The sequence below is a fragment of the Somniosus microcephalus genome, chromosome 8 (genome assembly GCF_052327205.1).
Source record: "Somniosus microcephalus isolate GS21.2 chromosome 8, FLI_Smic_1.0, whole genome shotgun sequence".
NCBI classification, from domain to species: domain Eukaryota; kingdom Metazoa; phylum Chordata; class Chondrichthyes; order Squaliformes; family Somniosidae; genus Somniosus; species Somniosus microcephalus.
Window position 1 is genome coordinate 198,931,403 of NC_140994.1, and position 23,789 is coordinate 198,955,191.

At 45.2% G+C, this 23,789-nt stretch overlaps 1 protein-coding gene across 6 annotated transcripts in view; it reads left to right on the forward strand.

The window, feature by feature from the left end:
• The window catches only part of fam13b (family with sequence similarity 13 member B), a 220,561-nt gene that overhangs the window by 54,930 nt on the left and 141,842 nt on the right, over window positions 1–23,789 (forward strand). For all 6 annotated transcript variants that reach the window (XM_085995563.1, XM_085995566.1, XM_085995564.1 and 3 more), the window contains exon 5: window positions 7,045–7,183. In XM_085995563.1, coding sequence (XP_085851689.1) covers window positions 7,045–7,183 — 139 coding nt within the window. The remainder of the gene's footprint in view (window positions 1–7,044; window positions 7,184–23,789) is intronic.

A 23,789-nucleotide genomic window follows, 5' to 3' on the forward strand; every position in this document is an offset into this window, starting at 1 on the left:
GTCGTCGCTGACATCTGCGCAATGCTGCACCAACACCTGGAGCCCAGTGGAGCGGGTGGACCCTCCTTACCAGTGGCTGTCAAAGTCACCACCGCACTCAACTTCTTTGCTTCAGGTTCCTTCCAGGGATCAGCTGCAGACATCGGCCCCCTATCACATCCCAGCTGTATTTGTCAACCGCAAGGGATTCCACTCCTTGAACATCCAGCTGGTGTGTAGCCACAGGAAGCTCATCCTGCATGTTTGCGCTAAGTACCCTGGCAGTTGCCATGACTCCTTCATCCTGCGCCAGTCTACTATGCCTCAGCTCTTCCATCTGCCAACCCAACTTTGCGGATGGCTACTTGGCGACAAGGGCTATCCCCTGAAAAAGTGGCTAATGACACCGATGAGGAGGCCAACAAACGAGGCTGAGGAGAGCTACAATGTGAGCCACATTTCCACCAGAAGCATCATAAAGGAAACCATTGGCTTGCTCAAAATGCACTTCCGATGCCTGGACAGATCTGGTGGAGCCCTGCAGTATGCACCAGCCAGGGTGTCCAGAATCATCATGGTCTACTGTGCCCTGCACAACATCGCACAGCAGCACGGCTTAGTGCTGCCGGATGAATAAGTGGCTCAGCGCACGCTCCTAAGAGGAAGAGGAGGACGGAGCCATGTGTGGGGGTCCGGATGTGACCAATGCAGCCGCATGCGACCACATTGCTGGCCGTCAGGCAAGGGATGCACTCCTCCATGCCAGATTCGCGTAAGCTTACGCTTCAAACAGAGGTGGCTGGCAGATGGAGATGAATATAAGGCCGACATTCTCAAAACCTCATGCATTATCTGTCCAACAAATGGTGGTGTCTGCTCACTCTCACCACCATCATTATAAATGGAATTAGCCCTGAGCCCTCACTCTTAAACTTCCATTTCCCAGAACACATAGGCCAGAACGTCAACTGTTTGCCATCACTTTTGTTTAATTACATCACAAAAGGATACACTCGATATTGAACAACACTAAGACACCCAAGTGACTATCGTTGTGACTATTAGTGCTTTAACTTCCTCTTGCGCGTGCTCCTACGCGGTGTTTCCCCTGTGGCTTCAGCAGATGTAGAGGCACCTTGCTCACTTTGGTGCTGTGCCTGCTTAGACGCCTTTGGCGGGCATCCTCTGGGTTTGGGAGCCTGAGGGCTCCTCCACAGTCTGCTCTTCCTGCGGCTGTGCAGGGGCTGAGACAGCCATCTCAGTTGGATGAGGAACCTGGGGCTCTGACTGAGGGCTCCGCAGTGGCATGGTCATGAGTGCTTAGAGAGGATCCCACACTTCCTTGTTGTTTGCCACCAACACCCCTCTCCTGGGTCACCCGCACTTCACTGCTAGCAAGTGGTTGAAGAGCAACCTGCTACACCTCAGTGGGGCCACCAGGACCCGTCTCAGTACTGACAGTCCTCATAACGGGGATGTCCATGTACCTCTGGTGTCTATCCTCATTAGATGCCCATCTATCCTCCATAGCAGACAATCTATTTAGAAGAGTCACCATGCTCTTGAGTGTGGCGACTTATGTCCTCCAAGGAGGTTGCCACCCTCTCCATGGCGGCACGTTCATGCGACATTTCCTCCACAAAGGCAGTGCTCATGTTAGAGATAGACTCCTCCATTCTCCACACACTCGCAGTTACTCTGGATGCAAACCCTGTCAGAGACTCCTGCACTTGTTCCTGGAGTTCCAGCTCTCTTTCTGGATGGCCCCAGAGGCACAGCGTCTACATGCAGCTGAGCTAGGAGAGTCCTATGACCTCCGACGAAGACTCTCCACTGCTGTCGCTGTCTCCAACATCTGCTGATGCTCACTTGTAAGCTGTGATACACCAGGTGACAACACTACTCTTAGGTCGCGAGCGACCCACCGAGGTGTGCGTATCTGCGCTGGTGCAGGGTGCGCTGAGTCCTGGTGATGCTGCTCCCTTAGATGCTCCAGGTTCCTCTGAGGATTCGCCTGTCTCTTCCTCCTGGACAGTGGGGAGGGGGGCTCTCGATGGTCCTGTGGGAGAGTAAAGGCATGAGCTAGACATCAGATTTGGAGGTTACAGACACATCCTATTGTGCAGATGATCAGAAGTCAATCTCTGAGCAACATATTCCATTGCAGTCAATGAGGAATTGTAAAAGCGAGGGCTGAAAATGCATTGTCACCAGCTTCCTCTAGTGCGCCCGTCTCTCCGTCCCCCACTTCCAGCTCCTCGCCACCTCCCATGATGTTGCGAGCAGCCTCCTCAGCATGAGTTAATGTGGCAAGTGATGGTGTGCCTCCTCCTGTCTTGGCTTTCTCCTTATTGTGGGCTATCTTTTCCTGCAAGGAGGGAGACAAGTGGAGTTTCAGTGAGAGTGATGGAGTGTGAAGAGTCCATAAGGTAGAATCTTAGAGGGAGGCCAGGATGGAGTGAGGCGGCAAGAGGAAGGAGCCTCCCTGTGCGTTGTTAGTTGTTGTCATTCCATAACAGTGAGAGCAAGTGTGAGGGCTGCATAGCAGGATGGTGAAGTGATTCCGTACACCGAGAGAGATAGAAAGGGAAGTAAGGGTAAGGTGGCATGTGGAGGAGCAGGCTGACAATGCAAAGTGCTGGTGATAAGAGAAGGGAAGCAGCGTGAAGGTAAGTGTGATGTGAAACTGACTCTCTATGTTCGGACAAGATCATTGAAGCGTTTGCGGCCCTGGAGCCAGGTGCATCCACACAGCGACCTTGTGCTGGCCTCCTCGGCTATCTCCAGCCAGGCTGCCATCGTCTGTTGAGGTGGCTTCCTGCAGCCATTGGCAGGGAACAGAATGTCCCTGCGTCCTCTTACTCCCTCCACAGGGAGTTGTCATTGATTCTAGGAGCGGCCTTCTTGCCTGTGGCAGCACTCATTGTGATCCTGGCCCTTTCCAGCAGCAGCAACAATGAGAAAGGAGAGGCTTAGGCTTCATGGAGCCCTTAAAAGCAAGTGCAGCAGAGACCTCATCAGTGCAGACCAACAGACCCGCTGCAACTCATTGCAGCAGGCAGTGCACATGACGGGGGTAAGTGGACCAATTAAGTGAAAATGGGATACTGGGAGTGGCTGAAACCGGTAGCGTGTTCAAAACCCGCCCACCAGGCAACCCAACTCCATCGTGCCTCCTCCATTAAAATCGAGCCCTTTGTGTCTGTCTTTGTGGAAGAAGATGCAAAAACTTCCTGGAAATAGTGGAGAACCAAGGGTCTAGCGAGAATGAGGAACTGAAAGAAATTAGTATTAGTAAAAAAAAATAGTACTGGAGAAATGGGACTGAAATCTGATTTAAAAAATCCCCATGACCTGATGGCCTACATCCTAGGGTTTTGAAAGAGGTGATATAGAGATAGTGAATGCATTGGTTGTCATTTTCCAAAATTCCATAGATTCTAGAACGGTTCCCGCGGATTGGAAGGTAGCAAATGTAACCCCACTATTTAAGAAAGGAGGGAGAGAGAAAACTGGGAACTACAGACCAGTTAGCCTGACATCAGTTGTAGGGAAAATGCTAGAATCTATTATTAAGGACGTGGTAACAGGGCATTTAGAAAATAATAATTTGATTTGGCAGAGTCGACACGGATTTATGAAAGGGAAATCGTGTTTGACAAATCTGTTAGAATTTTTTGAAGTTGTAACTAGCAGAATAGATAAGGGGGAACCAGTGGATGTGGTGTATTTGGATTTTCAGAAGGCTTTCGATAAGGTGCCACACAAGAGGTTATTGAACAAAATTGGGGCTAATATACTAGCGTGGATTGAGGATTGGTTAACGGACAGAAAACAGAGTAGGAATAAACAGGTCATTTTTGGGTTGGCAGACTATAACTTGTGGGGTACTGAAAGGATCAGTGCTTGGGCCTCAGCTATTCACAATCTACATCAATGATTTGGATGAGGGGACCAAATGTAATATATCCAAGTTTGCTGATGATACAAAGCTGGGTGGGATTGTAAGTTGTGAGGAGGATGCAAGGAAGCTTCAAGAGGATATAGACAAGCTAAGTGAGTGGGCAAGAACATGGCAAATGGAATATAATGTGGAGAAATATGAATTTGTCCACTTTGGTAGGAAAAATAGAAAAGCAGAGTATTTTTTAAATGGTGAGAGATTGGGAAATTTTGGTGTTCAGAGGGACCTGGGTGTCCTTGCACACAAATCACTGAAAGTTAACATGCAGGTACAGCAAGCAATTAGGAAAGCAAATGGTATGTTGGCCTTTATTACAAGAGGATTTGAGTATAAGAGTAACGACGTCTTGCTGCAATTATATAGGGCCCTGGTGAGATCACACCTGGAGTATTGTGTACAGTTTTGGTCTCCTTACCTAAGGAAGGATATGCTTGACATAGAGGAAGTGCAACGAAGGTTCACCAAACTGGTTCCTGGGATGGGGGGATTGTCCTATGAGGAGAGATTGAGTAGACTAGGCCTATATTCTCGCGTTTAGAAGAATGAGAGGTGATCTCATTGAAACATATAAAATTCTTACAGGGCTTGACAAAGGCAGGGAGGATGTTTCCCCTGGCTGGAGAGTCTAGAACCAGGGGTCACAGTCTCAGAATAAGCTGTCCGTCATTTAGGACTGAGATGAGGAGAAATTTCTTCACTCAGAGGGTAGTGAATCTTTGGAATTCTCTACCCCAGAGGGCTGTGGAGGTTTAGTCCTTGAGTATATTCAAGACTGAGATTGATAGATTTTTGAATATTGAGGGAATGAAGGGATATGGGGATAGTTCAGGAAAGTGGAGAGGAGGTAGAAGATCAGCCATGATCTTATTGAATGGCGGAGAAGGCTCGAATGGCCAAATGGCCTACTCCTGCTCCTATTTTTTATGTTCTTATGAGTTAAAGGGGTAGCTAGTTTATATATTTTATATATGTACAGCTTGCTATCTTGTATACCACTGAGGTTACCTATTGCTTGCTTCCTTTCAAGGCCGATGAGTTCAAGTTTCTTCATTCTTTCCTTATAACTCGGTTCTCTGAAGCTAGTGATCATTCTCATGGCCAGTCAGTCTTAATCCAGTTCTTAATGGTGCATGTCCACAACACCAACCAGCAGTCTTGATCAGGTTGATATGGAAAGGTTGAATGAAGGAAAAAAAATCAAAATAAGAGTAGAAGTTTCTCTTTTTAGATTGGAATTGAGGCAAAGTTGCAATAGGGCAGAAGGAAGAAAAAGGGACTTGATTCTGGATGTGGTTCATGTGAATAAATTTTACCTGGGACTTGCTGATCCTGGGTATCAAAGAAAGAAAGAAGAACTTGCATTTATAAAATACCTCATCACATCTCTCCGATGTTTCAAGTACAAAGAATTGCTTTTTGAAATGTAGTCACCGTTACATAGTGAAACAATGTCCAAAGTCTGAGCATTGAACCACTTTATCCAAATGACTGCAAAAAAATTGTCCAAAAGGTCCTTTCAAATTAGAGAAGTTGAAGAATTGAACCCCTTTAATAATTTCACTCACTTTAGTCTAAACTTGTGCAGTACCAAAAGTGTTGCAACTGTCCAGAGTCTGAATTGCTCAACATTCGATCGATTTTTGTTTTTGAAAAATGAACACGTTTAATTTGAATTCTTGCTGTGCTGAAAAGCCGTGTTATGATTGGTTTAAAAAGAAATTTGTTTTGATTCAAACTACTTCCTCTCCAACGTTCGCTTACACTTAGCTTCTTTAAATAAAGGCTTGGGAACATGAGTTATTCTGGCAATGTTTTCCATTAACAGTTTTAAAAAAAATAACTTTTTATAAATGAAGAAAAACACTCCTAAGATGCCTCAGACATAAAGACGGTCTCTGAACCATACAGACCAGGAAGGTCCCAGTTTGATTCCCTGCCTGAACTGAATAAGCTAATCTCAACTCTGGCAGCATTTTGGAATGCTCAGTTGGCTGCAGCACTGTTTGATTATAGAAGGGAAAAATGACCAGCTTTCCTGCTCCTGACTATTGTGCATGGACCTCCTGCTTGATTTGCTGACCTGGAACAGCTGCTGGATTTCAATGGGTAAAGTCAGATGAGTACAGGGTTGGTCTTGGCTGTAATGTCCTCCACAGTTGAATAGCCTACGATTACTCACTGTCTGTCTAGCTCATATGTAAACAGTGGACACTTAGGCAAGCTACCAAGTTGTGTGTGTAACCCCTATAAGAGATTAACTCTTTCAGGAAAAGGGGGGAAAGAATTGGACAGAGAAAATAAATTACAAGGTATTAAAGTATTTTTCTTTGTGAAAGATAACAGAACGGCTAAATTTTTGAGCATTTATATATTCTACATGGTGCTAAAATTATTTTACATGAACATATTTTGCATTTGGCAAATACCTTTTCTTTGAAAAAATGATTGTTTTTAATGACATTTGCACGTGTCACTATTTTAATTGCTTTTAAAATAAGTTCTACAATTACTGAAGTAACTTTTTACAGGACATTTTTGTGAACGTTTTTCATATTACTAATTTGTTTCGACAAATTTTGCTTTTTATTTATTTTCCTTAGTATAGCTCTCTACTGTGGTACTGTAGTTCCCTGGCGGAGAGCAAGACAAAGACCTGTTCCCAGTTTCCTGTCACTTGGTGTGTGGATGGCTGTGGGGAATATCATTTGGGAACCCACAGCCTGCTATTCTGTGCTGTCATTATGGCATATGATTCTGCAAAACTTAATTATAATTTTTTTGCAGTTTAATTTTTTGAATGCTTATACTCTATATTGAGTGGGAAATTTATTGCCGCGCTCCAACTCTTTCGATACAGCATTCTCACAATAACTACGGAACTTTCAAAATTCAGTAGCACCTAATATAATATATAATATTCACTCATTTCATTTTTTTCTAAGTAGAAGAGAAAGCATGAGAAACAATTTACTGGAAAAGAAAATGTCTGTTCAGCATTGCATTAGCGGAACATATAACTGGAACTTTTGGTGCTCTAGGTGCCCAACAATGTTAAAGCAGGTTTAAGATTTAGTAAACTTTGTTAAATATTTATTTTGCAGTATTTACACAGATGTGGAAGATATGAAAGAACAAGAAGCAGCTAGCAATATAATGTCTGAACTTCTGGAAAATTACAGTGATTTCTTTGGTACTGAAGAGTTTCTGCCCACAGATATTTCAAATTCATTTTGTGTTGAGGTAACTTGATTTGTTAAATTTATTTACTTGAAATGAAACTTCATGTTTCCTGGGGACAGAAAAGTTAAGTGAAGTTTTCAGCTAAATTTGGATGTAGGAGCATAGGAATTGCTAGACAAAAAGACCATCTGGTTTGCTTTCTACCTGGAAATCACATGATACAGCAATAATGGCATTGTTGACTAATCACCATCCAGTTAGTCCCAGACATGAGGTGAGGAAAACCTGCCAGTGGTGAAAAGCTTTGGGAACCGTAGGTCCAAAGTCACCTGTTCCTCCCAAACAGGTTACACTTACCATATGTCATATCTCACATTACTCATACACTGTATCCTAAAATATTTTTTTCTGAAAAAAGTCTATATAATTTGTATTTGAATGAATCAACATCTCCTTAAAAGGTGCCTGATCTATGGATTTACCCTCTTCAAGCACAGATGCGTCCTCTGTTCTGGACAAGGTTAAACAGCCTGTCATCGTCTAGTCCCTTTTTTAGAATCCTAAAAACAGCAATCAGATCACCTCTCAACCTTCTCTTTTCCAATGAGAATGTGGCTAATTTACATAATCGATTCTCATGATCCAATCCCTCCATCATTCTGGTTGCCCTTATCATTTCAATAGCTTCAATATGCTTTTTTGTACTGTGACAACCAGAACTGTAGACCGTATTCTAAGTGCAATTACATCAATAATTTATAAAGTGGCAGGGCTATTACCGAACTATTTTGTCTCAATTTTGATCGTTTACTACATCCCAACGTCTGACTTGCTTTACTTGCTGCCACCGAGCATTGTTGCGATAGCTTCAATTTGTTGTCAATTCGAATCCTCGGATCTCTTTTTCCATGCATATTATTTTCTTTCCATTTAAGTAATCGCTCTTTCCAGGTTTTTCTGTCTTGATGGCTAGCACTTTACATTGAATTTCATCTGCCATGTTTCTGCTCAATTCCCAAGTATATTCAAATGCCCCTGTAGCTTATCCTGTTCAGTTTTGCAGCCTACTACCTTCATTATCTTTGTATCCTCTGCAAATTTAGCCACTGGGCTTGTGACCCCTAGCTCCAGATCATTTGTGAAGATGTTAAACAAAAGCCCCAAAACAGACCTCTGTGGGACCTCACTGGTATCATTGCTCCAAGCCAGCGACACTCCCAAACAGTTCCAGCCTTTCCAGAGGAATTGTATCAAAGACCTTACTGAAATCCAAGAATACCACATTCACTGCCATACCCTTGTCAAGCTCCTTTATCACACCCTCAAAGAAAACCAGCAAATTAGATTGGCAATACCTCCCCTTGAAGAAACAGTATTGGCTATCTTTTATGATTTTATTTCTCTCCAGAAGCTCTATGATTTTACCTTTTTAATTAAGGGTTTCCATAACTTTACCCCACTGTGAACATCAAACTCACTGGTCTGTAGTTTCCTGGGTCACTTTTGCTACCTTTCTCTAGTCCCCAGGCACCTCGCCAGTATTCAGTGATTTCTGGAAGATTTGTGCCAGAGTTCCTGCAATTTCCTTGCTTAGTTCCTTAAGGATCTTTGGATGCGTTTTATCTGGCCTGAGATTTATTCACCTTGCGTTTGCACAGCTGTTCAGCAATCATGATGGTAGTAATATGAATGTTACAGTGCCTCTAACACCCTCTAGTTCATTTTCCAGATCAAATAAGTTACCCAAGATTCCTTGGCAAAAATGGAATTTAAAATCTTATTTAACACATTTGTAGCTGTGTAGCATTAGTTGTCATGCCCTCACCCGATCCCACTTTCAGTGACTCCACTCCATTCCTTGTTTTTCTTAATATAAGTGAAGAATCTTTTTATTATCCTTCAGTTCTCTTGCCATATTCAATTCAACATTTTTCTTTGTAATTCTAATGCCTTTTTTACAATCCTGGCATACGTTTCGGCATTGTATCCGTCTTAATTCTGTGGCATTTTCTTTCTTGGCCTTAAATGCCTTTATTTCTTCGAGTTGCTTAGTAGTTCCGTTCAACCAGGAGTGTCTTTAAGCTTGGTACATTTGCTTTGCATGGGTGCACATTAGTCCATTGCATTCAGAATCACCTTGAAGGAACTCTAGTTCCTCCACTCCCCTTGTTCTATTCAAACCTACCAGACCCACTCTGACAAGACATCTCAAATGAATAAAGTTTGTCCTCAAAATTTGGCCATTTAGTTTGGGGTTTTTATAACCTCAACAATCTTTGTAATATTAAATGTGATCTCATTCTGATCATTGGTACTTACTTAAAGCCTTGCCCACCTTATCATTTTACTTTGTTTTTCTCCCAACGTTGGAATTGGACTTATTAAACTTTTGATTTGCGTTTTCACTGGTACACCTTAAGGTTTGCTCCAACTGCTACAGGTGCTCACCTACACCTACCACAATCGCCCTCCGCATTCTATCTATCCAATCTGTCAACACCCCACCGCTGCCGCCCCTCTTTTCCCCCCTCCCCCCCCAAAAAAAACCTTTTGTTTGTGGAGCCCATGCAGTCTATATAGTCTTCACCTATTTTAAAATCCTGATTACCTACACCAAAGCCTCAGCTATGCATTGGTCTGCCTAATTACCCTCTGTCTCTTCACTAGCACATAGAACAGGTAGTATTCCAGAAAATACTGTACTTGAGGTCCTATCCTTAGGCTTCCTTCCTAATTCCCTAAATTTAGCATGGTCACTTTGATCAGTTATTTGTTCCCACATGGATGACAACAATTGGTTCCTCATCTGCTCTGTAGCATTCTGTCAACCCGGGATGTCATATCCTCGAACCGAGCACCCAGGAGGCAACATGCCATTCATTTCTTTGGGTCTGCTTTGCACAAAATTCTACCTGTAAACCGAATAATCGAATTCCACAACTCATCTGGGTTTTTTTCCCTCCTTCCCTAACAAGCTGCTGGATTGCCTCCATGCATGGCCACATTCTTACCTGTCACAGCCATCTCTTGAGTCTGTTGGAGAGCACCATGGATGACTGCTCCTGTCCCACTACCCCACCACGACTTCTAACCCTCTTTCTAACAGAGACCCAATCTCCTCCTCCAGCTACCGGGCTCTTCTCTAATACTGCATCTATAAAAAATGTTTCCATCCCTATTATAAAATTGTTTAATGAAAAATATTTAATGTGGCCGTGTAAAATTATGGCATCTGTAAGTCTAGAGATTCTGATACAATACACTTTGAAATTTGAATGCTCTGTTTCTTGCAGAATACATATCTGATATTTTGACGATGATGATACTGAATGTTATTTAGAGAGATGTATTTTGATGACTTATGTATAAAAGTATTCCCAAACTTGGAATGGCAATATAGGTCTTATCACAGTTGCCGTGAAATTTTACTTTCATATAGATAATAAAATGAAATGTTCGTTATTGATATTTTAGGTCTCAGTCATTTCTGAGACAGATTGTAAGCTTTACTCTTTCTAGTGGTAAGTTACAGCACTGTTGTGATGTCACTATGCATGCGTGTTGCTGCTATTATCAGGATAAAATGACCCAAGACTTCTCATTAGGGAATATTGGAACATGGAGAAAGACCAGAACAGAAGATTGATTAAATAGCCAAGATATCAAAATTGCCATATTTGTGATTGGTAAAACAGAGTAACAAAAGCTCATTTTTAAAAAAAAAAGAAAGACTTACATTTATATAGGACGTCCCAAATCGCTTTACTGCCAATGAAATACTTTTGAAGTGTAGTCACTCCTGTAATGTAGGAAACACAGCAGCCAATTTGCGCACAGCAAGCTCCAACAAACAGCAATGTGATAATGACCAGGTATGTTTTTTTGTGATGCTGATTGAGGGATAAATATTTGCCAGGAAACTGGGGCTAAGTCTTTTTGAAATAATGCCATGGGATCTTTTATGTCCACCTGAGAGAGCAGACGGGGCCTTGGTAATAAGTAATAGACAATCCGTTGGGCATGTAATCTGAATACTTGTATTCACACAATGTATGCATGTGTACTTTAACCTTTTTGTCTGTTGTGTAGAGATTAAGCCAGTTAGTAGCTTACCTCTAGTCTTTCAAATAATCAGGATCGACTGCAAACCAATATGGTGGGTATATTGTGTTTAATCAGTGTTTAAGGCGGAATATAACATGCTAGTTATACAGCAAAAATATACAACCGTGACAAGCAGCTGGTACCTCTCTCTGTCTCTCTCTCTCTCAAAAGAGCGTTCGACCAGCCCAACATCTGTTTGGCTCTTCCCTTCACTGTCTGTGGGCAAATACTCGGGGTGTCATGTTTATTCTCTTTTTAGGGGTCGGCCTGAGGCCAAGTTATTGATTAGACCATTTAACCTATAGAGGTTCCTCTAAAACCTCATTCAGTTTGTCTTATTGTTTAATCTTTCTGAAGGTTCTTCCTTTTGGAATTCGTGTCTTCTCTCTCTCGTCCCTATCCTCCCTAGTTTGGAGTCGGACATGCCATTCTTGGCCATCAGATGTTCGTAACTGCTTGTTATCAGTTATTTATGCTCATGCTGTTCATGCAGCTTTAGCTATGCAAAACTAACTATTTCATTATTAGACTATTGTACCATGGAATGAATCATTAAATTCCCAAAGATATCTTCTATTCTCATACGCTGGTTAACTTACGCATTTTAAAGCAGTTTTGTGAAACAAAGTCAAAATCCTAACTTAGCATTATAATATGGTTATTAGCAGTAATGGAAGAAATATAATGTTGGGCCTTGATTGGTCAAATTAGAGAAACATAAACAAGGTTGAAATCCTAATTTGAAAACAAGATTATTTATGACCGTCACACTGCAGAATGCTATAACATCCGCAGGGAACCAAAACACAGGCAGATTCTACGCATCTATCTAATTATTCTAATATACTAGTCTGTGAGACTTTGTTTCTAGTTCTAATACAATTATGTAAATACAGCATTACTCACGTCACAGTTTTATCCACAAAACCATATACATTTTGAACACCCGATTTCTAACAGTTGGTAAAATGGTGAGATGAAAAGCAGAGTGAGAGTATTTTATGATCGTAGTAAATGCTTGGATAATGAAAGGTTGTAGAGAGTATGTAAATATACACGTGTGAAGGACATTTATCTATTGTGTGTGTATATGTAAGGTGTTTTCTACTAAAATTAGTGCATGTGGCTAAAACCGTGTTACCGTCGCTACACCTATGGTTAGTCAACAATTTCTGTTGGACAACACCGATCTAGGCTGACATTTCATTGCAGTACTGAGGGAGTGGTGCACTGTCGGAGGTGTTGTCTTTCGGACGTGATGTTAAACTGAGGCTGCATCTGCCCCCTCAGGTGGACGTAAAAGATCCAACAGCATTATTTGAAAAAGAGCAGGGAAGTTCTTTAGGTGTCTTGACCAACATTTATCCCTCAATCAAAATAAAAATTAACTGTCAAACCTTGCTGTGTGCAACTTGGTTGCCTGATTTACCTTCATTATGACAGTGACTATACTTTTAAAAAAAAAAAAAAAAAAAAAAAAAAAAAAAAATAAATACTGTGAAGCATTTTGGGACATCCTGAGGCTATAAAAGTCACTATATAAATGCATGTTTTTTCTTTAGAATGGCTGTATTTAAAAATAAATTGTGAACTAAGGAGCTTTTTAAAAATGAAAGAAAAACTTATGCAACAGTAATATTACAAGTACTGTTTGAAAGCTAAAAGGAAAGCACAAACTAAACAATAATGAGACTCCATGGATGAATAAAGCCATAAGGGAACAATTGAGGATAAGGAAAGAGGCATACATTTAAGTACACAGACAGTAGGGGAGTGTATGATAAGAGAGAATACGAAAAGATTGGGAGAGAAGTCAAAAAAAACAATTAGGGAGGCAAAGAGGAACTATGAAATTAAATTATCAAGGAATATAAAACAAAATAGTGAAATATTTTATCGGCACATCAATTAAAAAAAGGAAGGTTGGGATGGGAATAGGGCCATTAAGGGATAGTCAGGACAATACCACAGGCAACAATTAGAAATGATAGAAATATTAAATAATTATTTTGCTTCAGCATTTACCAGGGAGATGGAACAAAAAAGACTTGCATTTATATAGCGCCTTTCACGACTACCGGACGTCTCAAAGCGCTTTACAGCCAATGAAGTACTTTTGAAGTGTACAATAGCAAAATACTGCGGATGCTGGAAATCTGAAATAACAACAGAAAATGCTGGAAATACTCAGTAGACCAGGATTATTGTCTGAAATTGTTGAATTCGATGTTGAGTGCCTAATCGAAAGATTCCCTTTCAGCATTCCGAAGGGACTGCTCCCTCCGTGACACCCTGGTCCACTCCTCAATCACCCCTAACAGCCCTTCTCCCTTGCCTGGCACCTTCCCGTGCAAGCGCAGGAGATGCAACTTCTTCCCTTTTACCTCTTCCCTTCCCACTGTCCAGGGCCCCAAACACCCCTTCCAGGTGAAACAGCTATTTACTTGTACTACTTGCAATTTAATATACTGTATTCGCTGCTCACGATGTGGTGGTCTCTACATTAGGGAGACAAAACGCAGATTGGGCTACAGCTTTGCGGAACACCTCCGTTCAGTCCGTAATGGTGACCCTGAGCTTCCGGTTGCCTGTCACTTTAATTCTCCGCATCACTCCCACTCTGATCTCTCTGTCCTTGGCCTATTACATTGTTCCAATGAAGCTCGAGGAACAGCACCTCATCTTTCGATTAGGCACTTTACAGCCTTCCAGACTCGACATCGAGTTCAACAATTTCAGACAATAATCCCTGCCCCCATTTTTCAAGCTGCCTCTTACATTCTCTCTCCCCCCCCCCCCCCCCCCCCCCCCCAGGTCTCTGCACCTGCTTAATATCTGTTACATCTCCAGCTTTTTCCAGTTCTGATGAAGGGTCCCAGATTTGAAATGTTAACTCTGTTTCTCTCTCCACGTATGCTGCCTGGCCTGCTGAGTATTTCCTGCATTTTCTGTTAATTTTACTTTTGAAGTGTAGTCACTGTTGTAATGTGGGAAATGCGGCAGTCAATTTGCCCACCTGAGTGCAGTTTAACGTCTCATCTGAAGGACGGCACCTCAGACAGTGCAGCACTCCCTTAGCACTGCACTGGAGTGTCAGTCTAGCTTTATGTGCTCAAGTTCTTGGAGTGGGACTTGCCTCTGAGTCAGAAGGTTGTGGGTTCAAGTGTGCTACCAACTGAGCCACAGCTGACACTCATAACAGGTGGACAAGACATTGGATGATGAGATTAGTAATGAGATAAGTGCATTTAAAATAAAAAAGGGGATATATTATATAAACTAATCAAACTCAAAGAGGATAAAACCCCATGTCCGGATGGATTGCATCCACACATTTTGAAAGAATCTAGGGAACAGGTAGCAGAGGCATTACTATGCATATTTAATAATTAGTTAGAAAATGGTATAGTGCCAGAGGACTGGCAGATAACTAACATAATACCGATATTTAAGAAGGGGGATAGAACATGTCCAGGGAATTATAACATCGGTGGTAGGAAAAATAATGGAATCCCTACAAAAGGAGAAAATAGAAGAACATCTAGTAACCAAAAATATATTAATGAATAGTCAACATGGATTTCAAAAGGGAAAGTCTTGCTTGACCAACCTTTTTTAATTTTTTTGAAGAGGTAACAAAGAGTAGACGATGGTAATGCAGTAGATGTAATTTATCTGGATTTTCAAAAGGCCTTCGATAAGGTACCTCATAATAGACTGATGAACAAGGTCAGGGGACAAGTAGCAGAATGGATTGCTGGCTGGCTCCTGGACAGAAAGCAGAGTATGAGTAAAGGGTAGCTATTCACAGTGGCAAAAGGTGGATAGTCGTGTTCCACAAGGATCACTGCTGGTCACTGTGGTAAACCACTGTTATAGTTATCACTGTATATTGTTCTCACTGTTCTCACTGTCACATCACTACACGAGGTCGCCTCTTGTCGCACTGTTATACCTGGGCTGACCACCTCCGACTCCGCCCATTACCTGCCCAGGTATAAAGGTAGCTGACTGGCTAGTATTCCTCCCTGTTGGATCGGATCACCCACGAGGGTGGGCTCTGTTATTTAGCCAATAAAAACCTTCAGTTACGTTCTTAACTCGTCGCCTTTTATTGGACTAATTGATAGGCATATCAATTTTATTGGCTAAATTTTAAAGATGTCTGATAATGAACAGCAACAGCAAGGAGCTCACCCAGCAGCACAGCAACAGCAGCCTCCAGACAACGGGCCACACCAGCCGGCTTGGCTGCAAGCCTTGAAACCACCATACCTGGATCTAAACCCACAGGCACCAAACGCAGCCCTCAACTTCAAACACTGGCTGGACTGCTTCGAATCCTACCTGGAAGAATCCGGCGCCCCGCAGAGATCCAAACTAAGACTTCTGAACGCCCAAGCGAGCCCGAGAGTATACGCACTCATACAGGACACGACTACGTACGAGGCCGCTATCAACCTACTGAAACAGCAGTACCGCAGCCCGGTAAATTACATGTACACCAGGCACCTCCTAAGATCCCGCCCGCAACAGCCAGGAGAGTCTGTAGCTGAATTTTTACGGGCGCTAAGAGCACTCGGCAGGAACTGTGACTTTAAAGCGGTGACGGCTGTTGAAAATACGGAAGATAATATCCGCGATGCCTTTGTGAAAGGCCTACGGTCCGACTACTCACGGCAAAGACTGCTTGAAGCTAAAGACCTCGACCTGGACAAAGCTGAAGCCCTCGCTCTCTCCCTGGAGGTGGCCCATCAGGACCAGGAGGCGTTTTCCAGGTACTGCTCGCGACCCTGGGACTCGGGCCCGACCCCTACCGCAATACCCTTCGCAGCGCCGCCCCCGGGACCTACCTCAGCGTCGGCGTCCCGGACCCGACCGGGCCCGCCACCCCCGGTACCGGCTCCGACATCGGGCACCCGCGATCGGGCCGCCGGCTGCTTCTTTTGCGGCCAGGAGAAGCACCCGAGGTCGCGCTGCCCAGCCAGGAACTCTACCTGCACAACCTGCAGGAAGAAAGGCCATTTCTCTAAGGCCTGCAGGAGCGGATCTTCAGAGGCCAGCAGTGCCTCATGCGAACTGTGGGGGCGGCCATCTTCTTTCACGGCAACTGAGGCCAGTATCCCCACACGTGAGTCATGGGGGCGGCCATCTTTGATCAAGGCAACCGACCCCAATAGTGCCTCATGTGAGTTATGGGGGCAGCCATCTTCTCCGCCATTTTGTCCTACCTCGTGGGAGACGCCATTTTACACACCACGCCCGACTGCCACCGGGCCCCCGGACCCGACGACCGCCTCGCCCGCAGACGACAACGACTCGCTTACCTACACGCTAGCCTCCGTCACTCTGGATCAAGCCCGCCCACACCACCTGTCCAAGTCGATGATGGACATCAAAGTAAACGGCCACGCCACGACCTGCCTGTTCGACAGCGGAAGCACGGAGAGCTTCATCCACCCAGACACGGTGAGCCACTACTCCCTCCCTGTCCTGCCAACGCGCAACCGAATCTCGATGGCATCGAGGTCCCACGCCACGGACATTAGCGGCTACTGTGCTGTGACCTTGTCGGTTAAGGGTACAGAGTATAAAAACTTTAAACTCCTCGTCCTCCCCCAGCTCTGCGCTGCCGTCCTACTAGGGCTGGACTTCCAATCCCACCTCCAAAGTGTAACCCTAGCATACGGTGGACCCCTCCCCCCACTCACAGTCGACAACCAGCGAAGGTTAAACCGCCCACCGCGTAACACCTGCAGCCTATCCACCCTCAAGGTGCCGCCACCTTCCCTGTTCGCTAACCTCACCCCCGACTGCAAACCCGTCGCTACCAAGAGCAGGCGGTACAGCGCTGGGGACAGAGCTTTCATTAGCTCTGAGGTGCAGCGTCTCCTGAAGGAGGGCATCATCGAGGGGAGCAACAGCCCCTGGCGTGCCCAGGTCGTGGTCGTTAAGACCGGCGATAAAAATCGCCTGGTCATCGACTACAGCCAGACCATAAACAGATACACCCAGCTGGACGCATACCCCCTTCCCCGCATATCTGACATGGTCAATCAGATTGCACAATACCGCGTATTCTCGACCATCGACCTTAAGTCGGCCTACCACCAACTCCCTATCCACCCCGAGGACCGCCAGTACACCGCCTTCGAGGCGAATGGGCGCCTATACCACTTCCTTAGGGTCCCCTTCGGTGTCACCAACGGGGTCTCGGTCTTCCAAAGGGAGATGGACCGGATGGTTGACCAGAACGGACTGCAGGCCACATTCCCCTACCTAGATAACGTCACCATCTGCGGCCGCGACCGGCAGGACCACGACGTGAATCTGGAGAAATTCCTCCGTACGGCCCAACGGCTGAACCTCACCTACAATAAGGAGAAATGCGTGTTTAACACAGCGCGCCTTGCCATCCTTGGCTGTGTAGTAGAGAACGGAGTCATCGGCCCCGACCCCGAAAGAATGCGCCCCCTCATGGAGCTACCCCTCCCCCACTGTCCAAAAGCACTTAGGAGAACCCTGGGGCTTTTCGCCTACTATGCCCAATGGGTACCCAATTATGCGGACAAAGCCAGACCCCTCCTGAAAACCACATCCTTCCCCCTCACGGAAGAGGCGTGCGCGGCCTTCTCCCTCATTAAGGGAGACATAGCCAAGGCCACAATGCACGCAGTGGATGAGTCAATCCCCTTCCAAGTGGAGAGCGATGCATCCGACTTCGCCCTAGCCGCTACCCTTAACCAGGAGGGTAGGCCGGTAGCCTTCTTCTCAAGGACCCTACAGGGCCCCGAGACCCGACACTCGTCGGTCGAGAAGGAAGCCCAGGCAATTGTGGAGGCAGTACGGCGCTGGAGGCACTACTTGGCAGGCAAACGATTTACCCTCCTCACCGACCAACGCTCGGTTGCCTTCATGTTTAATAACAAGCTGAGGGGCAAGATCAAGAACGACAAAATCTTGAGGTGGAGAATCGAGCTTTCCACCTATGATTATGAGATCTTGTACCGGCCCGGTAAACTGAACGACCCCCCTGATGCTCTTTCACGCATTACATGCGCCAGCGCGCAAAGTGATAGACTTCAGACCCTCCACAATGACCTCTGCCACCCCGGAGTCACCAGACTCTACCATTTCATTAAGGCCCGCAACCTGCCATACTCCATCGAGGAGGTCAGGACCATGACCAGGAACTGCCAGATCTGTGCTGAGTGCAAACCGCACTTCTATAAGCCGGACAGAGCAAGCCTGATCAAGGCCACCCGCCCCTTCGAGCGTCTGAGCATCGACTTCAAGGGGCCCCTACCGTCATCCGACCGTAATGTGTACTTCCTCAACATCGTTGATGAGTACTCCCGTTTCCCCTTTGCCTTCCCCTGCCCAGACATGACCAGTAACACGGTCATTAAATGCCTGAACAAACTCTTCGCCTTGTTCGGGTTCCCGAACTATATACATAGTGACCGGGGCGCCTCCTTCATGAGCGAGGAACTCCGTCAGTTCCTATTGGAGAGGGGTATTGCAGCAAGCAGGACCACCAGCTACAACCCCCGAGGGAACGGCCAGGTGGAAAGAGAGAACGCGACGGTATGGAAGGCCACCCTCTTAGCCTTAAAGTCTAAGGGCCTCCCAACCTCCCGCTGGCAAGAGGTCCTCCCGATTGCGCTGCACTCCATCCGGTCACTACTTTGCACTGCCATTAACACCACCCCCCATGCCCGAATGTTTGTCTTCCCCAGGAAGTCGACTACGGGAACCACCCTACCAACCTGGCTGACCTCTCCGGGACCCGTCTTGCTGCGAAAGCACGTGAGGGCCCATAAAACGGACCCCCTGGTCGAGAAGGTGAACCTCCTGCACGCCAACCCCCAGTACGCCTATGTGGCTTACCCAGACGGACGGGAGGACACTGTCTCCTTACGAGACCTCGCACCCTCACCCCCCCCTCCCAACCCCCCGAGTCCAGCCGAGGTAGACGGCATGCCGGAACCCCACGAGCCTTTGCCGACTACGCAGACACCAGCTTTAACACCGGATAATGTAACACCGCCGCTGCGACGATCGGAGAGGCTAACGAAGCCTCCGGACAGACTGACATACCAGAGCTGGTAATACACTTCACCCCGCCGGACTCTAATCTAAACAAGGGGTGAATGTGGTAAACCACTGTTATAGTTATCACTGTATATTGTTCTCACTGTTCTCACTGTCACATCACTACACGAGGTCGCCTCTTGTCGCACTGTTATACCTGGGCTGACCACCTCCGACTCCGCCCATTCCCTGCCCAGGTATAAAGGTAGCTGACTGGCTAGTATTCCTCCCTGTTGGATCGGATCACCCACGAGGGTGGGCTCTGTTATTTAGCCAATAAAAACCTTCAGTTACGTTCTTAACTCGTCGCCTTTTATTGGACTAATTGATAGGCATATCAGTCACAATTTACATTAATGATTTAGACTTGGGAATCAGAAACACAATTTCGAAATTTGCGGTTGACACCAAATTGGGGGGGGGTAGTTAATACTGAGGAGGACTGCAACAAGTTACAGGAGGACATTAATAAACTTGCAGAATGGGCATATAATTGGCATATGAAGTTTAGCACAGACAAATGTGAGGTATTACATTTTGGTAGGAAGAATAGGGAGGTCACTTATCACTTGGAGGGTGCGAGTCTAGGTGGGGTAGAGGAACAAAGGGATCTAGGAGTACAAATACACAAATCACTAAAAGTTGCGACGCAAGTTAGCAAGGCCATAAAAAAAGCAAACCAAACGATTGGGTTTATTTCTAGAGGGATAGAATTGAAAAGTAGGGAAGTTATGCTAAACCTGTATTGAACCTTGGTTAGACCACACTTGGAGTACTGCGTGCCGTTCTGGTTGCCATATTATAAAAAGGATATAGAGGCACTGGAGAGGGTGCAGAGAAGATTTACACGGATGATACCAGAAATGTGAGGGTATACATATCAGGAAAGGATGAACAGGCTGGGTCTCTTCTCTTTGAAAAAAGAAGGCTGAGGGTGACCTAATAGAGTTCTTTAAAATTATGAAAAATTTTGATAGAATGGATACAGAGGGAATGTTTCCACTTGTGGGAAAGAGCATAACTGGAGGCCATCAATATAAGATAGTTACCAAGAAATCCAATAGGGAGTTCAGAAGAAACGTCTTTACCCAAAGAGTGGCGAGAATGTGGAACTTGCTACCACAGGGAGTAGTTGAAGCAAATAGTATAGATGCATTTAAGGAGAGGTTAGACAAGAGGGAGAAGGGAATAGAGGGTTATGCTGATAGATTTAGATGAGGAAAGACGGGAGTAGACTCGAGTGGAGCATAAATGCCGACATGGACTGGTTGGGCCAAATGACCTATTTCTGTGCCGTATATCCTATGTAAAGTTGTGTCTGCATGCATTTCTGGTCAACCTTTTCTATTGTCAATTCTTATGACTCCATTTATAATGGAAACTGTTTATGTAAACTTGGCATACTGCTATTTTACCCTCCCCAGGAAGCACTGGTTCAAGAAGGGAGCGATCGATAAATGAGGTAACCATAGATCAGTTAGTCTAATGTCAGGGGTAGAAATTGGTCTTCACTGTGCCCGTTTACTGGATGGAAAACGGAGGCAACAGGATCAATTTAACGGGGCTAGGTCCTGTGCCCCAAGGTCACCTGAAAATACATTCAACACTATATTGGCTGTGGACAATATTCAGGTGTCCTGGGCGGCTTCCTCAAACAGGCGTTCAGCCCCTTGAAATGGTTACTGAGGGGTCTATCAGTGAAATTAGTTGGCGTTGAGCAGAGCTAACATTGGGCCTGCTCCATTCAGTATTTTCATTCCTAATGCAGCCTCTTCCCTTTATGTGGAGCTGAGAAGAAGCAGAGATTCTCTGCAATTCTCCCCCTCCCCTTGCCTTCCAGATCCTACCGAGTGGCCACTGCCAGCGAGGCTGGTGGTCCACTTTCGTCCTTGTCATATTGATAAGCTGCCTCTGGATGCTCGATTGACATCCGCAGCTCAGCGACAATATGCTGATGAGTGCAGGGCACATGATAGCAAAGGTAGTGGATTACCCAGAAGTGAGTGGTTTAACATACAGGGAGGAGGAATGTAAAAGACTCGGTAAGTCATGAACAGATTAGCGGAATGGGTAGACAAATGGCCAATGCAATTTAATGTGGAGAAATGCAAGGCGATGCCTATTTGGATGAAAAACAAGGAGTTGAGGATACATTCAATGTAAAATAAGCTGAAGGATGTAGAGGAGTAGAGATGCAAAGTGCACCTGCAGGGTGTTAACTCCATTAAAGCTAAACATTTTGGCTTTTCTAAATAAGGGTATAGAGTATAAGAACAAAGGTTCTAAAATAGTTCAAGACCATTGTTGGGCCAGAGCTAAAGTAGTGTGTGTAGTTTTGGACCCAATTATAGAAAAGCCAATAAGCTCACAGAGCATACACCATAAATTCACCAGGATGATAGCAGGTATGAGAAGCCACAAATATGAGGGACATACTTGAGATATAAGAACTATTTCCTTTTGGGTTTCTCAAGGATCTTGCCGCCACTCCCTCCTTTTCCCTATCTACATTGTGTCCCTCAGTAACATTTGCAAAAACAGGGTCAGCTTTCATTTGTATACTGATGCCCAGCTCTACCTCTTCACTTCTCTTGATACATTGGCTGCCTCCTTGCTGTCAGATTGCTTGTCCGACATTCGGTCTTGGATTAATTTTTTATTTATTATAATTAAGGTTTTAAATGAATATTTTGCATCTGTGCTCACTATGGAGAAGGATGATGTATGCATAGAAATCCGGCAGGGGGATTGTGATATACTTGAACAAATTAGTATTGAGAGGGAGGAGGTACTAGTGGTTTTAGCAGGCTTAAAAGTGGATAAATCCCCAGGCTCAGACGAGATGTACCCCAGGCTGCTGTGAGGCAAGGGAGGAGATTGCAGGGGCTCTGACATTTTTAGAACCTCTCTGGCCACAGGGGCGGTGCCAGAGGACTGGAGGACAGCTAACATAGTACCATTATTCAAGAAGGGTAGTAGGGATAAACCAGGGAATTACAGGCCAGTGAGCCTATCATCAGTGGTAGGGAAATTATTGGAAAAAAATTCTGAGGGACAGAATTAGTCTCCACTTGGAGAGGCAAGGATTAATCAAGGATAGTCAGCATAGCTTTGTCAGGGGGAGATTATGTCAAACAATTTGATTGAATTTTTCGAGGGGGTGAGGGTAGTGCAGTTGATGTAGTCTACATGGACCTCAGTAAGGCTTTTGACAAAGTCCTGCTTGGGAGACTGGTCAAGAAGGTAAGAGCCCATGGGATCCAGGGCAATTTGGCACATTGGATCCAAAATTGGCTTAGTGGCAGGAGGCAGAGGGTGATGGTCGAAGGTTGTTTTTGTGACTGGAAGCCTGTGTCCAGTGGTGTACTGCAGGGATCGGTGCTGGCTCCTTTGCTGTTTGTAGTGTACATTAATGATTTAGATATAAATGTAGGCGGTATGATCAGTAAGTTCGCAGATGACAAAGAAAATTGGTGGAGTGGTAAATAGCGAGGAGGGAAGCCTCAGGCTATAGGACGATATAGACGGGTTGGTCAGATGGGCAGAACAGTGGCGAATGGAATTTTAACCCTGAAAAGTGTAAGGTGATGCATTTTGGGAGGACTAACAAGGCAAGGGAATACACAATGAATGGTAGGACCCTAGGAAGGACAGAGGATCAGAGAGACCTTGGTGTGCATGTACATAGATTCCTGAAGGCAGCAGGACAGGTAGATAAGGTGGTTAAAAAGGCATATGGGATACTTGCCTTCATTAACTGAGGCATAGAATATAAGAGCAGGGAGGTTATGGTGGAGCTGTACAAAACGCTAGTTAGGCCACAGCTGGAATATTGTGTGCAGTTCTGGTTGTCACAGTATAGGAAGGATGTAATTGCATTGGAGAGGGTGCAGAGGAGATTCACCAGGATGTTACCTGGGCTGGAGTGCTTCAGCTATGAAGAGAGACTGGACAGGCTGGGGTTGTTTTCCTTAGAGCAGAGAAGGCTGAGGGGGGACCTGATTGAGGTGTACAAAATTGAGGGGCATCGATAGGGTAGATAGAAAGGAACTTTTCCCCTTAGTAGAGGGTTCAATAACCAGGGGGCATAGTTTGAAGGTAAGGGGCAGGAGGTTTAGAGGGAATTTGAGGAAAAACTTTTTCACCCAGAGGGTGGTTGGAATCTGGAACTCACTGCCTGAAAGGGTGGTAGAGACAGGTACCCTCACAACATTCAGGAAGCATTTAGATGAGCACTTGAAACGCCATAGCATACAAGGCTATGGACCAAGTGCTGGAAAATGGGATTAGAATAGACGGGGCTTGATGGTCGGCGCGGAGACGATGGGCCGAAGGGCCTCTTTCTGTGCTGTAAAGCTCTATGGCCTAGAAATTCGGTTGGTAGCGCCAGTGGTTAGCGCCTAAAGAGCCCGAGAATTGGGGCGTAACCCAATGTTGGGGCGGGCGCAATGAAGATAGCGACAACTCC